The sequence below is a fragment of the Cetorhinus maximus genome, chromosome 10 (assembly GCF_964194155.1).
Source record: "Cetorhinus maximus chromosome 10, sCetMax3.hap1.1, whole genome shotgun sequence".
NCBI lineage: Eukaryota > Metazoa > Chordata > Chondrichthyes > Lamniformes > Cetorhinidae > Cetorhinus > Cetorhinus maximus.
Window position 1 is genome coordinate 16,384,282 of NC_135888.1, and position 14,851 is coordinate 16,399,132.

At 45.8% G+C, this 14,851-nt stretch overlaps 1 protein-coding gene across 1 annotated transcript in view; it reads left to right on the top strand.

The window, feature by feature from the left end:
* The first annotated feature begins 8,052 nt into the window (after positions 1 to 8,052).
* LOC144686126 (hemicentin-1-like) overlaps positions 8,053 to 14,851 on the top strand; it is a 418,005-nt gene continuing 411,206 nt past the window's right edge. The window contains 2 exon segments of the mRNA XM_078551270.1: positions 8,053 to 8,071; positions 8,130 to 8,200. Coding sequence (XP_078407396.1) covers positions 8,053 to 8,071; positions 8,130 to 8,200 — 90 coding nt within the window.

Genomic DNA, 14,851 nt, shown 5'->3' on the forward strand with positions numbered 1-14,851 from the left:
TCCCTGCTGAGAAACCAAGGTTTGGCTTTCATCTGTCACCTTCGTACAGTATCTGGAGACAGGTATCCACCCTCCCTCCCTCCTGGATCAGTGTGTCTATGCACTGTAGAAACCAGCTGGCCCCAGAATGGTGGGATCTGTAAGCAGTACACTGATTCGCAGCCAGTGAAACAGTGAGACTGCAGCATGTACCCAGCCTTAGCATTGGAATATTAAGGCCGGCAGGGAAAATCCTCTAACATCATCATGTCTGCTCCAAGTAAAATCTGACGGCAGTTTTGTCAACACTTGCACAGTCAATGGGAGGGAAGGAGAAATCCTGTTTATTGGGGGAAACGTTTGCTAATTTGAGGGATAAGGGCTTCAGCGAAAGAAAAAAAAGTAGGGACATGAATAAGAGGCAGAGACTGTCGGCTGTCTTGGGTGATGGTTCTGTGAATTACTGCACACAGGCGTATTTTTGATCGTGCCTTTCTCCTCTAGCCCTAAAGGGTTTTGCATCAGACTGATGTAGACAGAATTTCTTTGATGTATTATCTGTCTTTCTCTCAGTTTGCCTCTATTTTACTCTCTCGCTGTTTGATCTGATTTATTTTTTTTGCTTTTCTTCCTTGTTATGGGAACACCTGGTGTCCATTTAATAGTTCTCAGACCATGGCTGAGATTGGGAGCTTGTTGGTGCTGAGAGAGTGTACCTGTGGTGTTGATCCTCCTGTCTAGACTCCCTGTGGCAAACTGACAAACATTAACCAAGGTAGTCATACACCAGATTTAACCCTCCCCTCTGCCCAAATCATTGCCAACCCTGCTACAATCAGTTAACTTAACATAGGCTTGTGATTTCCAGCTACTTTGTTTCCTCCTTCCCCCTTTTTTCTGAAGGGATTGAGTCTTGCTTTGTTCTGACTCTGCCATCTCGCTCTAGTGTCATTACACAAGCGGCCATTCACGCGAAGGCCTAATGGTGAGTGTGTTCATGAGCTGTTCCACTATGGAGCACTTCACAGCTGAGCCTTTCCCAGCCCTCGCCTCACATCCCCCAAGCATCCTTTCCAGTAGAGAGCGTTGTGTAATATACTGTAATAGCCGAGCATTTTGTTGTACTTCCCTCTCTGCTGCCCACTCTGTTGGGGAGGTATAAATAAAGTTGTTCCATAATGGCTGGCTGCAGTTGAGCATGTGTCAGTCTTACTCAGTACAACACGTAACAGGTTGGATAGTGACAAAGTGATCAGGAGAGGGGACACTGAGGGCTGAATATTTAATTGGTGGGAGTGTGTTACGAGAGATATCTCAGAACAATGCAATTTTCAGCACTCAAGATGCGAGAGACTTATAATGAACAGTCTTGTAACTAAGAGCCTCATAATGAGGGAGGTGCAACACCATGTTACTGAAGCTTATAATGAGCTTAGAGTATAACAGACAGAGTGCTTTAACTTATTACAACATATAAAGATATAGGTATAACTATGAGAGGCTTCCAACAAGTATAGGCCTGAATTTTTCCCTCTTCGGGTAGGCTCAGTGGGAGCGGTCAGGGGAGCTGACCATCGCCTGCGATCAGCTCTGCACCGCGATGTCACGCGGGTGGGGCCAATTAAGGCTTGCCCTGTGTGGATCGTGAGTGGGTAACGCTGAGCGCTACCTGTGTGGGCGGGAGGAGGGGGACGGAGGAGGAGAGTGGGCCTGGTGCGCAGTTCGTGCCTGCGCGAGAAAGAGCGTTTCAATCTCCCTGAGGCACGGGAGATTGCCTCAGGGAGATTGAAGCGCTTTTTTAAAAAAAATAAATAACGACATTAAAAGCTTAATGAAACATGTCCCCCTCATGTGACACAGTCATGGGACATGTTTGCGTTTTCCAAATAAAGTTTTATTTCATGTGTGTTAGTTTTAGGAAACCGGGTCCCACTCGTGGATGAGGTTTCCTAAATAAAATGTAAAGGCCCTCTTGGCCTTTTTGCCTGCCTGCCGACCGTTAGGGTTGGACGGGCAGCGTAAAATTTCAAGCTGCTTAGCTCGGTAATGGCCTCAATAGGCCTTTCAATTATCGGCGGGCGCACAGCTGACTCTGGCACGTGCCCGCCAAACAAAATGTCGCGCGATGACATCGGGACGCACGCCTGACCTCATCGAGCTCCATATTACTTTCGGCCATGTCGGGCCTACGCCAAAGGTAAAGCTCTGGCCATGGAGTTGGAGGGCCAGGAGGAAAAAGCTGAAAAAACTTGGAAATAACTGGTACTGGCCCGAACTGGAGTTCCATTTGAATGTATACAAGAACCAGTCCAGACCAGTCAGTATCAGTCATTTCCAAGTTTTACTGGTCGTTCCTTTTGGGGTGGGGGAGGGCGGTGCGGGGAAGGGGGTTGTGGATCAAGAAAATCGACTACCTTCCCAACAGGAAAGCAGCAGGGGAAAATAAATCAAGTCATGACTGGCTGAAGCCTGGGGAAAGATTTCTCTGCTTATCCACTTGTCTTTTCACCTGGGGAATGGGGTCTGCAGAAGACCTGAAGGAGAGAGTAGGAAATAAAACCACATTTCTATGTGTATGAGTAAAATAGCTCCCTCAGTGGCTCAGTGAGCTTATTCAGTGAATACCTGAGCCACACTGAACAGGTAAGGTCCAGGTTTAATCATCTGCCTGTGCTTAGTAAGGTTGGCTTTGGCTGGGCCTCTACAGTTGACCTTAATGCCCCTGGTTGCGGGTGGTGGGGGGAGGGGAAATAAGCCAGTGTTTCTGCTCCTGAATGTTATCTGGTGTATCTTGATGGAAAGTTGCACATGTGTGGGCCAGGACTGGATTCGTTTGACTCAAGCGTCTCCCACAGTTTAACAGTCTGTGTCTGGGCTCAAACATGAGTAATGGGATTTGGATGAACTGTTGGAGGGTGACCACCAATTGTGGGATCAAAGCCATAGACAGATTCAACAGCCTCAGGAGAGGAAATGGGAGGAGAAAATTGGCATGGGAACTATTTTAAACAGGAACAGAAATCAATTTTTAAAAATTTGAAGCTGCTTGTGGCCCTCTATTAGTGTGTTGCTATGTAGAATTGTTCCTTTAATTATAAGTCACTGGCCAGAACACTAACTCAGTGCAGGAAATGCAAAACTTAATCTTGCATATAATGTTCTCAATACTCAATTTGCTAACTTAGTGCAAATGGAAAGTCTGCATTGTAGAGAACGCTGGCTGGGGAACAGCAACAACACTTGTTTATTAAACCTTCAGACATCAAAAATTATCTCAGTGATAGGGCACAGCACAAGATAAAGCTTCATTAATTTGTGGTGTGGATGCATTCCACTCCTTGCTGGGTGATTAGACCTGTTCATTGTGCGATGTGAAGGATTCGATGTTTTGTGGCTGGTCTGATCAGCATTTCAAGCTACGCTAAAGAGAACCATGTTCATTCTACCTTCCCTTTACTCCAGCTGCTGTCTCCTGCCGGGAGTTGTTGGCCTTCATTGCCTCCGATAGATGGTTGCTCCATCCAACCATTCCTTGGTGATCAGCGCGCTCGCCTCTGCCGCCTTCTTCCTTTCTTGCAATTTTCCCTTTAGCAGTTCTCGAGGGGGAGATGGTGGCATAGAGGTAATGTCACGGGACAAATAATCGAGAGGCCCAGGCTAATGCTCTGGGGGGGACACAAGTTCAAATCCCACTATGGCAGCTGGTGGAATTAAACGCTAGTCTCAGCAATGGTGACCAGGGCAACTAGTGTCAATTGTCCTGAAAACCCATCTGGTTCACTAGTGTCCCTTTGGGGAAGAAAATCCAGCATCCTTACTACATGTGACTCCAGACCCACAGTAATGTGGTTGACTCTTAACTGCCCTCAGAAATGGCCAAGCAAGCCACTCAGTTCAAAGCCAGTGAGGGATGGCAACAAATGCTGGCCTTGCCATCGACACTCACATCCCATGAACGAATAAAGAAAAAAACGTATTAGCTGTCCTGTCATTCCCAGGTGAGCTTGTCCAGGTATCTAGTCTGTTTTTGGACTATTGTTCTTCTAGGTTGCACACCTGATTGTAATGTCTCTGCTGGCAACCTTCAGGTTTCACAAAGCAGTCTCCAAACTTCTTAAAAAAGGACTCTTTTGAATTCCCAACACCATGCCTGTTGTCATGTTGATCCGTTGGTTGGTCAAGCAGTTGATAATGGGATATGCTGTACCCTCTGTGTCAGCTATGGCTCAGTGGGTAGCACTCTCATCTTTGACTCAAAGGGCTGTGGGTTCAATTCCCACTCTGGGACTTGAGCACAAAAGTCAAGGCTCACACTCCAATGCATTACTGAGAGAGTGCTGCACTGTCAGCGGTGTTGTCTTTCCGACGTTAAACTCAGGCTCTGTCTGCCCTCTCAGGTGTGTGTAAAAAGATTCCACGCCACTGCTTCAAAGAAGAGCAGGGATGATAACCCTGGTGTCCTGGTCAGTATTTGTCCGTCAGTCAACATCGCTAAAAACAGATGATCTGGTCATTATCACATTGCTGTTCATGGGAGCTTGCTGTGTGAAAATTGGCTGCCACGTTTCCTGAATTACAGCAGTGACTACACTTCAAAAGTGCTTTGAGACACAGGTGAAAGGCACTATATAAATGCCAGCCCTTTTTCCCCCCCTCCTTGACCAAAACAAGTCTGATCATCATCACCATGTCTGACCTTTACGAAGTGCGTATATACCTGCTGAATACAACAGTGGGGTAGATGTGGAGCCGTGAATGTCACATTTCCTCCCATGGTGTATTGATATGCTTTACCTCCGTTTCAAATCGAAACCCATGTGAAGCCTCGTGACTTTTAATAGGCCCCAGCGTTGTCCTCCCATGAATGGCAGGAGTTCTATCTCACAGGAGCTCACACTATGATGTGTAAGTATTTAAAGTGCTGAACTCACCCTACCCACCAGTGAATCATTTTTTGCTTTTCAGCCTGAACGACTTTTAAAGCTATGCTTTATATTTTAAGCTGGCGGGGAATTAAGAAAATAGAAACAGAGGGAAGTATTGTCTACGTTGGTGTGTGTGCATCAACTCTTCCTGAACTTTTTGAAAACCCTTTTTGTTTTTTTTTGTCTCTTGCTCTTTTGGTTATTTCCACCTGCACACGTCAGCATTCCCGCTCTGAGACGCGGGCAGTCTGCCAGCTTTTGGGCTGTTTTTAGGACCACCTCGGATAAAGTGCTGCATTTAGGGTGGGGGTTTTCCGGCCCCGTTGTGGTGGGACCTTTCACGCGAGATTCGGGCGCCCTAGCCAAAAGCCCATTGACTTTCGGCAGGACCGGGACAATCCCAGTGGTGGGGTGGGTGGGGGGCAGGGGGGAGGGAGGGGTTCGGAAAATCCCACCCCAGGAGTCAAATGAGAGCCGCCTGCTTTGATGCACAGTAATTGCCTTGTTCCCTCTGCTTCAATAATGCATTCGATTATCATAACCCGTCAATGGCCTGCGGGACTGAATGGACAGGTAAAGGTACAGAAGTGGGCATTGAGAATGGCAGGGAACACTGAACCTGTAATGCAGAGACATTAAAGAAGGCAGTGAGACTGGTCACTCACAATTATAAGATGATGCGAATTGTGTGCCTTTGTTCCAACCCTCTTCCCTCACTGCTCTTTTGAACAGGGAACTTCAATCTGATGTGTGTTATAGCTGCTGGTAAAAGGTCTCATAGTTAAGAGTGGAGCAAAAGATGAATGTGTGAATACTGGCCACTAACCTCAACCCTGGCTCCGAATCCAGCCCCAACTGCTGAAATAAAAGCCTCTTCTCTGTGCTAGGGGTATGATGTGAAATGAGCTTTAGCGTGGTTTCGTGTGGACTAAAACTGTCGATAATTCAGCACAAACTGGCAACTTCAGTCAGGGGTCACCAGGGCGGCTGTGGTGACCCCTGTTGTAAATGGTATATTCGGCTAATAGAGGCTTCATTTGCAATTAGACTTGAGGCCGAGCCCAGTGCAGAATGAAGCCTGGTTCAATCCTTGCTGTCTGCTGAATTAGCTCATTGCTGCTGGAGGGATATTGGTGCCATCGGATCAGCGTAGAGGCAACCAGCCAGAGTCCCCGGTCCGAATCACTGTCCCAGCAATTCCCACTGGAAACCGAGTAAGAATAGGATTGTGGTGCCCCCTGCCCCACTATTGATGCTACTCACTGTATGGGACCCACGTGTAGTGAATGCCCTTTTAGGTAAGGTATTGGAGATGACTCAATTCACGAAGGAAGTATTGTCTTTTAATCGTGATATAAAGGCACCAATCACTCATAAGGGATTGAGTAAAAATGTTGTGGGTTCATTTATTTAAACAAGACACATGAGAACATATACGCGTGGATTAAAAAGCTTGGAGACATCAGCAGCAGGGCAGTGTGTGCTGTGTTCTGTTCAGAGGCCAAAGTGAAACTGAGACTGGATCACGTGATACACTTCCCTTCTAGTGATGGCATGCTGCTACCCCTTAAAGGCACATTACAACAGGAAGAAGCTACAGGGGACATTTAAAAATACATGCCCACATTCCTTGCGGATCACAAGGGTGTTGTATGGCTCTGTTTACATCCCCTTAGTGTTAAATTAAACACTGAGATAAAAGCAAAATCCTGCAGATGCTGGAAATCTGAAATAAAAACAGAAAATGCTGGAAAGACTCAGCAGGTCTGGCAGCATCTGTGGAGCGAGAAACAGAATTGACGTTTCGAGTCCAATATAACTTTTTTTCAGATGCTGCCAGACCTACTGAGTTTATCCAGCGTTTTCTGTTTTTATTTTATATTATACAACACCTGTTTACGGGACATCTTTCGAGAAAACTTGTGTGGAGCAATTTGTGTTTTAATTTAAATCGAGATTAAATTACTTTGATGGCGCAGTGATGGCATCCCAGACTTGAGAGATCCATAGAAGAAATCTTGGCTGTTTCTAATAAGCATTTTAATATGAGAATGGGAGCAGGGGGTGCCTGGGCTGATGCGCTTGTGTTAGACATTGGCCATTCGCCACCAGGATTCACATTTCAATTCAGCCCAGATGATGAATGCATCTTTTGTCTGTTTGCTGCATGAGTATGTGAAACGAATTAACATTCCCCAGTGGGCAAAGGCACATGTACACAAAACAGTGTCCAATTTGACAACAAGTTGGTACTAAATAGAGAGGTCACAAGATGCATAGTGTGATGTTGGAGGGAATGCTCTGGGTTGGCTCTGGGAGGGGCAGGGGAAGGGTATGGGTGAGGTGATTTGAGGAGACTGTAGGACACTCGGGTCAGTGTCAAACCACGTCTGACCGAAAGAAAGCTGGTTCCCAGGAGTGGGAGAAAATGTTGCCCCAGTGTGAAGTCCTTGCCTTAGGTTTTGTAGGGACACAAAACATGGATTCCTGTTAAACCCAAATGCTTTTGGCAGAATAAGTTTATAAAAAGAGCATTACACAGCATCTGAAATTCTCAATTTCAGGGTGTCAACACTTGCATCGCTTTGTATCCATCATTAGGGAAAAACCCCTTTCAAATCGCTTAATGTGCCTCTCTACTTGCCTGGGTGAGTGCAGCTCCAACAACACTTAAGAAGCTTGACACCATCCAGGACAAAGCAGCCCGCTTGATTGGCACCACATCCACAAACATTCACTCCCTCCACCACCGATGCACAGTGGCAGCAGTGTGTACCATCTACAAGATGCACTGCAGAAATTCACCAAGCCTCCTTAGACAGCAACTTCCAAACCCACGACCTCTACCATCTAGAAGGACAAGGGCGGCAGACACATGGGAACACCACCACCTGGAAGTTCTCCACCAAGCCACTCACCATCCTGACTTGGAAATATATCGCTGTTCCTTGACTGTCACTGGGTCAAAATCCTGGAACTCCCTCCCTAACAGCACTGTGGATGTACCTACACTATATGGAATGCAGCGGTTCAAGAAGGCAGCTCATCACCACCTTCTCGAGGGCAATTAGGGGTGGGCAATAAATGCTGGCCTAACCAGTGACGCCCGCATCCCATGAATGGATATATTTTTAAAAATTCATTGAGCATGAGATTCACCAACATTGGTAAGTGGAATTTGTGGGGAATGGGCTGCGCTAATTGTTCTTCTTTCCTCTTCTGCAGAGATTGGTCCTGTTACTGTCACCTCCGATCCGAAGAAATTCCAGAGAGAGCTGCGGGATCTGTACGTGCAGGTTAGTGCTGATCACGTTTTGACCATCGCCCCTTGAACTCTGACCCTACTGAATAGATAGTGGTTAATACATCAACAATTCTCAAAGTTAGATTGACTCAGTGCTGAGATGTTGCAGTTATCTGGATTATCGGTGGATAATAGGGCAGCTTGAATTGTATTGTTGACCATTGTAAAAGTGGACAAAAGTGAAATCAGTGAGAGCATTCTAATGAATAAAAAGAACTTACGTTTATTAAGTGCTTTTCATAACCTTGGGATGTCCCACTGCGAGTTACAGTCAATGGACAGCTTTTGAGGTGTAGTCACAATTGTAATGTGAGAAATGTATTAATTAATTAATTAAACTTCTTGCCTTTTACTCCTGATTTGCACCGCTGGAATTTTGCACACCTCTTCCCATTCCCTCTTGCGATATGGAATCCCAATTGTCCAAATACTTCCCACCATAATCAGGTCTGCAGCTTTATTAATACAGTTCTTAAGAAACCAAAGTGTAGGTCCGAGACTCAATGCAGAACATCTCTGGGGAGTCCTCTTTGAACCGAGGGAAAGGAGGTTCAGCATCTTCACGCACAAAGTTCCACAAGCAGCCAATAGCAGAGCACAGTCACTGTGAGGCACAAGCGATGACATTTTTTCGCAAGTCCCCTTGCCAGCCACCCCCACCACCCCGATCCCACCGGACCAGCCTCTGCCACTGTGCTACATCAAGGCCTCTCAAAGAACCCAGCGCAAAGTGCACAGAAGGCACTGTGTCAGTGACAAGGGTGGGGAGAAAGTTCCTCTGAAATTGATCCAGAATAAGGTGAAGTGTTTCTGTGGACGGGGTCGGCGGTGGGGTGGGGGTGGTGGGGTGTGTGAAATTTGGAAGTGAAGCTTGAGGCAGTGTTTGGGGAAGTGATCTGTTGCTGGGTCAAAATCCTGGAACTCCCTCCCTAACAGCACAGTGAGTGTACCTAGACCACATGGACTGCAGCGGTTCAAGAAGACAGCTCACCACCACCTTCTCAAGGGCAATTAGGGACGGGGGCAATAAATGCTGGCCCAGCCAGCGAAGCCCACATCCTGTAAATGAATAAAAGAAAAATACAAATAAAGCCCAAATGTCACTCAGGTTTTAACCTAGCCAAGCAATTGTGAAATACAAATGATTAAAATGAACCAGAAAGCACCATTTTGAGAATAACTGTTATAGCCATGGTCTCCAGATGACCCTTGGGGCAGTATTTCGAAGTGTGCAGAGTTTGCTTCCTACAGCCCCGACAGGAATAATCCCACAGGCAGTCAGATAGGTTTCAAATCCCTAATTTGCAATTAGGCAATTTTGCCTTCAGAAAATCAATTAAAAGGACTTCTGCTTCTCCCAGTTATAGATTATCAGCTGCTACTGGTACTGGGATCGAAGAAATTTTTAAAGGTTAATAATAAATAATTCATTCCAAAGAGGAATGAGTTTTCAATAAAATTCACCTGGACGCATTTTATTCGCTCGTGGGATGTGGGCATTGTTGGCTGGGCTAGCATTTATTGCCCATCACTAATTGCCCTTGTGCAGAGGGGCATTTAAGAGTCAACCATATTGCTGTGGGCCTGGAGTCACATGTAGGTCAGACAAGGTAAGGATGGCAGATTTCCTTCCCTAAAGGACCTTAGTGAACCAGATGGGTTTTTCGACTATCGACAATGGTTTCGTAGACTTTTATTGAATTCAAATCTGCCGTAATGGGATTCGAAGCCCCCAGTCCCCCGGAACATTACCCTGGGTCTCCTGGAATACTAGCCCAGTGACAATACCACTATTGCCACCACCTCCCCTTAATATAATGCAATGCCCGCTGCCATCATCGATTCAAAAAATATTTTGTGTTTCAACCGTTAGGATTTTTCCTTCACGTGTTCAGAAATGGTTTTCCCCCAGACTGAGTCAAGCAATGTTGGATATACTTGCAGCTTAAATTATGAAGTCCGTGTAACTGTTTGTTTTTACCTATTTGGCTGAGAAGGAGGGTAGTCCTTGAGATGTCAGTTTTGGGGGGGCTGTGTCAGCTTGTTTGCAGCTGTTACTGCTTTTCCGGTTGGCATGTACACTGATCGCAGTGAGGGGGTGTCACTGACGTAGGATGTTGGACACCTGGTGTTGTCATCATTCATTCCAGGCTGGTGGTTAATCGCAGAGTAAATATCCCTGTAGTAAAATGTCGCTGGTGGTTAAACACAGCGTGGCTGAGCCCCAACTACAGAAGAAGCTCCCATCTACATTGGTGCGGTGTTTTTATATTCCCCACACCAGCCAGCTTTGGCCTCTATCACTGAGATCAAGCCAGCTGGAAGCTGTGTGGCTCTATCTGTATTAGGAACTTTGAGACTGTCCAAATTCATTGCGCGTGGCACTCTTGCAGTATGTGGTAGATAAGAATATCTTGCCATCAGTGTGCTTTGGAACGGAACATTGGTCTCAGAGGTGAAAAGCCAGTCTCTAAATTACAGTGGCATCCAGTGCCATTGATGATTAAGAATCATAGAATAGTTACAGCACAGAAAGAGGCCATTCAGCCCATCTTGTTGGTGCCAGCTCTCTGCAAGGGCAGTTCACCCAGTGCTACTCCCCTGCTTTTCCCTCGTAGCCCTGAAAATATTTCCTCTCCAGATAATGATTCAATTCCCTTTTGAAAGCCACAATTGAATCTGCCTCCACCACACTCTCAGGCAATGCATAACAGATCCTAACCACTGCTGCATGAAGAAGTTTTCCCCCATGTCACCATTGCTTCTTTTGCCAATTACTTTAAACCTATGCTTTCTGGTTCTCGATCCTCCCACCAATGGGAACAGTTTCTCCCTATCTACCCTGTGCAGACCCCTCATGATTTTGAACATCTCTATCAAATCTCTTCTCCACCCTTCTCTTTTCCAAGGAGAACAGCCCCAACTTCTCCAATCTATATACATAACTGAAGTTTCCCCATCCCTGGAATCATTCTCATGAATCTTGTCTGCACTCTATCTAAAGCCTTCATATCCTGCCTAAAGTGTGGTGCTCAGAACTGGACGCAACACTCCAGTTGAGGGTGAACCAGTGTTTTATACAGGTTTAACTAAGTTCCTTGCTTTTGTACTCTATGCCCCTATTAATAAAGGGTCCCATTGACAGTGTTACCCTTTCTTTCAGTTTTTCTACTTTTATTCCTGATTACCAACATTTTCAGATCTTCTGGGAATGTGAGTGCTCGTTCTCCGATTTGAACCTGCTGCTGTGCGGTTAGGAACTGAACTTTGGCTTCCGGCTGCTTTGAGGTCGAGGTCAAATTTGGATTTTCGTCTTTTTTTTTGATATTATCATTGATTTTGAGCACAGCAGAGCACAACCCCCCACCCCGCCCCACCCCACCCCATCGGAACTGTACAAGCAATAGCTAGAACCTTCAAAAGGCTTCTTTAAATGCAGATTAAAGAAAAACATTTGCGATGCTAACCTTTTTAATAGAGAAACTATTTCAAGAGTTTATGCAAGTGTTACTGCATATCTTGCACATGGTTAGCTAACCTCGAAGACCATGTTTTGCAGTGTGTGAGGGCTGACCTCTTTTCCATTGGGCAGAATCTAACATTGGCAATGAGTGGTAGCTCCCATATTGCTTTGAGCATTGTTGTCCAATCTAAACAGACTGTGGTGGCTTTCCAAGATGATTGACTGTGGGCTCTGCAGTCTGTCTGACTCTGGAAATAACACAGTCTCTGTGGGATGTTCGAATGAAATTCCTCTCTGTTCTGTCTTTTCCTTCACAATAGTCCTAATGCAGTTCTTGTACAATTTCCCTTTGAGCGCTAAGACAGTGTTAAACACCAGGAATCCTCTTTGTTGCTCATCTTGACCTACTCCTGCTCCTAGTTCGCATATTTGTATGTTTGTATCTCGGTCCCTTCTTAAAGGCAATGAGAGAAGTAGGGCTCAGTAGAAAGATTGACTGAAAGGCTGAGATGAGACAATGAGAGGAGAGTAATAAATGTCGCATAGACTAGTTGGGCCAAATGGCCTGTTCCTGTGTAAGAACATTGAAGGATCAATGAGCTCTGAGCAACAGCAATTAAAATAGCAAATGCTGGAAAACACTCAGCAGATCTGGCAGCATTTGTGCAGAGAGAAATATAGTTGATAACATTTCAAGTCGATGAGGTTTTTTCAACTGGATGAGGTTAGAGGTCAATATTAAAACGGCAGTATTAGATTTGTATTCTACCTATTGTTGATATGTTAATTGTATTGCTAAGGTTTAAGATAAACAGGTGGAGGGTATTGATTAAGCATCTTGAGCACATATAAAGAGGGACTGAGCTCACTCGGGCATTGGCAGGAAGGAGAGATATGTAATGCTGCATTCCGAATAAACCGACTATCAAGAAAAATATTTGCCTCCAATTTCATACTTCATCACAAAAACAGAATTACCTGGAAAAACTCAGCAGGTCTGGCAGCATCGGTGGAGAAGAAAAGAGTTGACGTTTCGAGTCCTCATGACCCTTCGGCAGAACTGAAGTATAGTTAGGAGAGAGGTGAAATATAAGCTGGTCTAAGGTGGGGGGCGGGGGGAGAGAGAAGTTGAGGGTGGGGTGGTTGTGGGGACAAGCAAGCAGTGATAGGAGCAGATAATCAAAAGATGTCACAGACAAAAGGATCAAACAGGTGTTGAAGGTGGTGATATTATCTAAGAAAAGTGCTAATTAAGAATGGATGGCAGGATACTCAAGGTACAGCTCTAGTGGGGGTGGGGTGGAAAGACTAACAAGGTATTAGTTGTAGATTTAAAAATAATGGAAATAGGTGGGAAAAGAAAAATCTATATAAATTATTGAAAAAAAAAGGGAGGGGGAAGAAACGGGGTGGGGATGGGGAGAGGGGGAGTTTAAGATCTAAAGTTGTTGAATTCAATATTCAGCCCGGAAGGCTGTAAAGTGCCTAGTCGGAAGATGAGGTGCTGTTCCTCCAGTTTGCGTTGGGCTTCGCTGGAACAATGCAGCAAGCCAAGGACAGACATGTAGGCAAGAGAGCAGGGTGGAGTGTTAAAATGGCAAGCGACAGGGAGGTTTGGGTCTTTCTTGCGGACAGACCGCAGGTGTTCTACAAAGCGGTCGCCCAGTTTGCGTTTGGTCTCTCCAATGTAGAGGAGACCGCATTGGGAGCAACGAATGCAGTAGACTAAGTTAGGGGAAATGCAAGTGAAATGCTGCTTCACTTGAAAGGAGTGTTTGGGCCCTTGGACGGTGAGGAGAGAGGAAGTGAAGGGGCAGGTGTTGCATCTTCATCTATATAATTTATATAGATTCTTTTCCCACCTATTTCCATTATTTTTAAATCTACAACTAATACCTTGTTAGTCTTTCCACCCCACCCCCACTAGAGCTGTACCTTGAGTATCCTGCCATCCATTCTTAATTAGCACTTTTCTTAGATAATATCACCACCTTCAACACCTGTTTGATCCTTTTGTCTGTGACATCTTTTGATTATCTGCTCCTATCACTGCTTGCTTGTCCCCACAACCACCCCACCCTCAACTTCTCTCTCCCCCCGCCCCCCACCTTAGACCAGCTTATATTTCACCTCTCTCCTAACTATACTTCAGTTCTGCCGAAGGGTCATGAGGACTCGAAACGTCAACTCTTTTCTTCTCCACCGATGCTGCCAGACCTGCTGAGTTTTTCCAGGTAATTCTGTTTTTGTTTTGGATTTCCAGCATCCGCAGTAGCTTTTAGCTTTTTGTTTTTATTCATACTTCATCATTTGGCTTGTGATCTATTTATCACTGATACATATGAGGAACGTTTGAGGACTCTGGATCTATACTCAATGGAGTTTAGAAGGATGAGGGGAGATCTGATTGAAACTTACAGAATACTGAAAGGCCTGGATAGAGTGGACGTGGGGAAGATGTTTCCATTAGTAGGAGAGACTAGGACCCGAGGGCACAGCCTCAGAGTAAAGGGTAGACCTTTTAGAACAGAGATGAGGAGAAACTTCTTTAGCCAGAGAGTGGTGAATCTATGGAATTCATTGCCACAGAAGACTGTGGAGGCCAGGTCATTGAGTGTATTTAAGACCGAGATAGATTGATGGGTAAGGGGATCAAAGGTTACGGGGAGAAGGCGGGAGAATGGGGTTGAGAAACTTATCAGCCATGATTGAATGGCGGAGCAGACTCGATGGGCCGAATGGCCAAATTTTTGCTGCTATGTCTTATGGTCTTATACCTGCAAGAGAGATATGAATATGGCGGACATCGACACAGACAACTGAGAGAAAGCTGCCAAATGCCTGGATCTCTGGAGGCTGATCACCCCAGCACAAGCTATCATTTTGGGAGACAGAAGGCTGCAGAATGTGGGGCGGGCGGGGGGGGGGGGGGGGGGGGGGGGGGGTGAGTGGGGGGTGCATTCTGCTTCTTAGAGTCTTTTCATTGTCATTGAATCACTGCTGCAAAAATTGCTCATTCAGAACCTGCAGTGCCTGGCGTGGCTCTGAGCTTATGCAGAGGAGAAGGGTCTCTGGATCAAATCCTGGTCCGTGCTGATTTAGTTCATTTCTGTGCGAAGGGAGTCACAGGGGACCTGAGGAGAAAACCATCAGCCGGGGTTCCCATTCCTAACTACACGC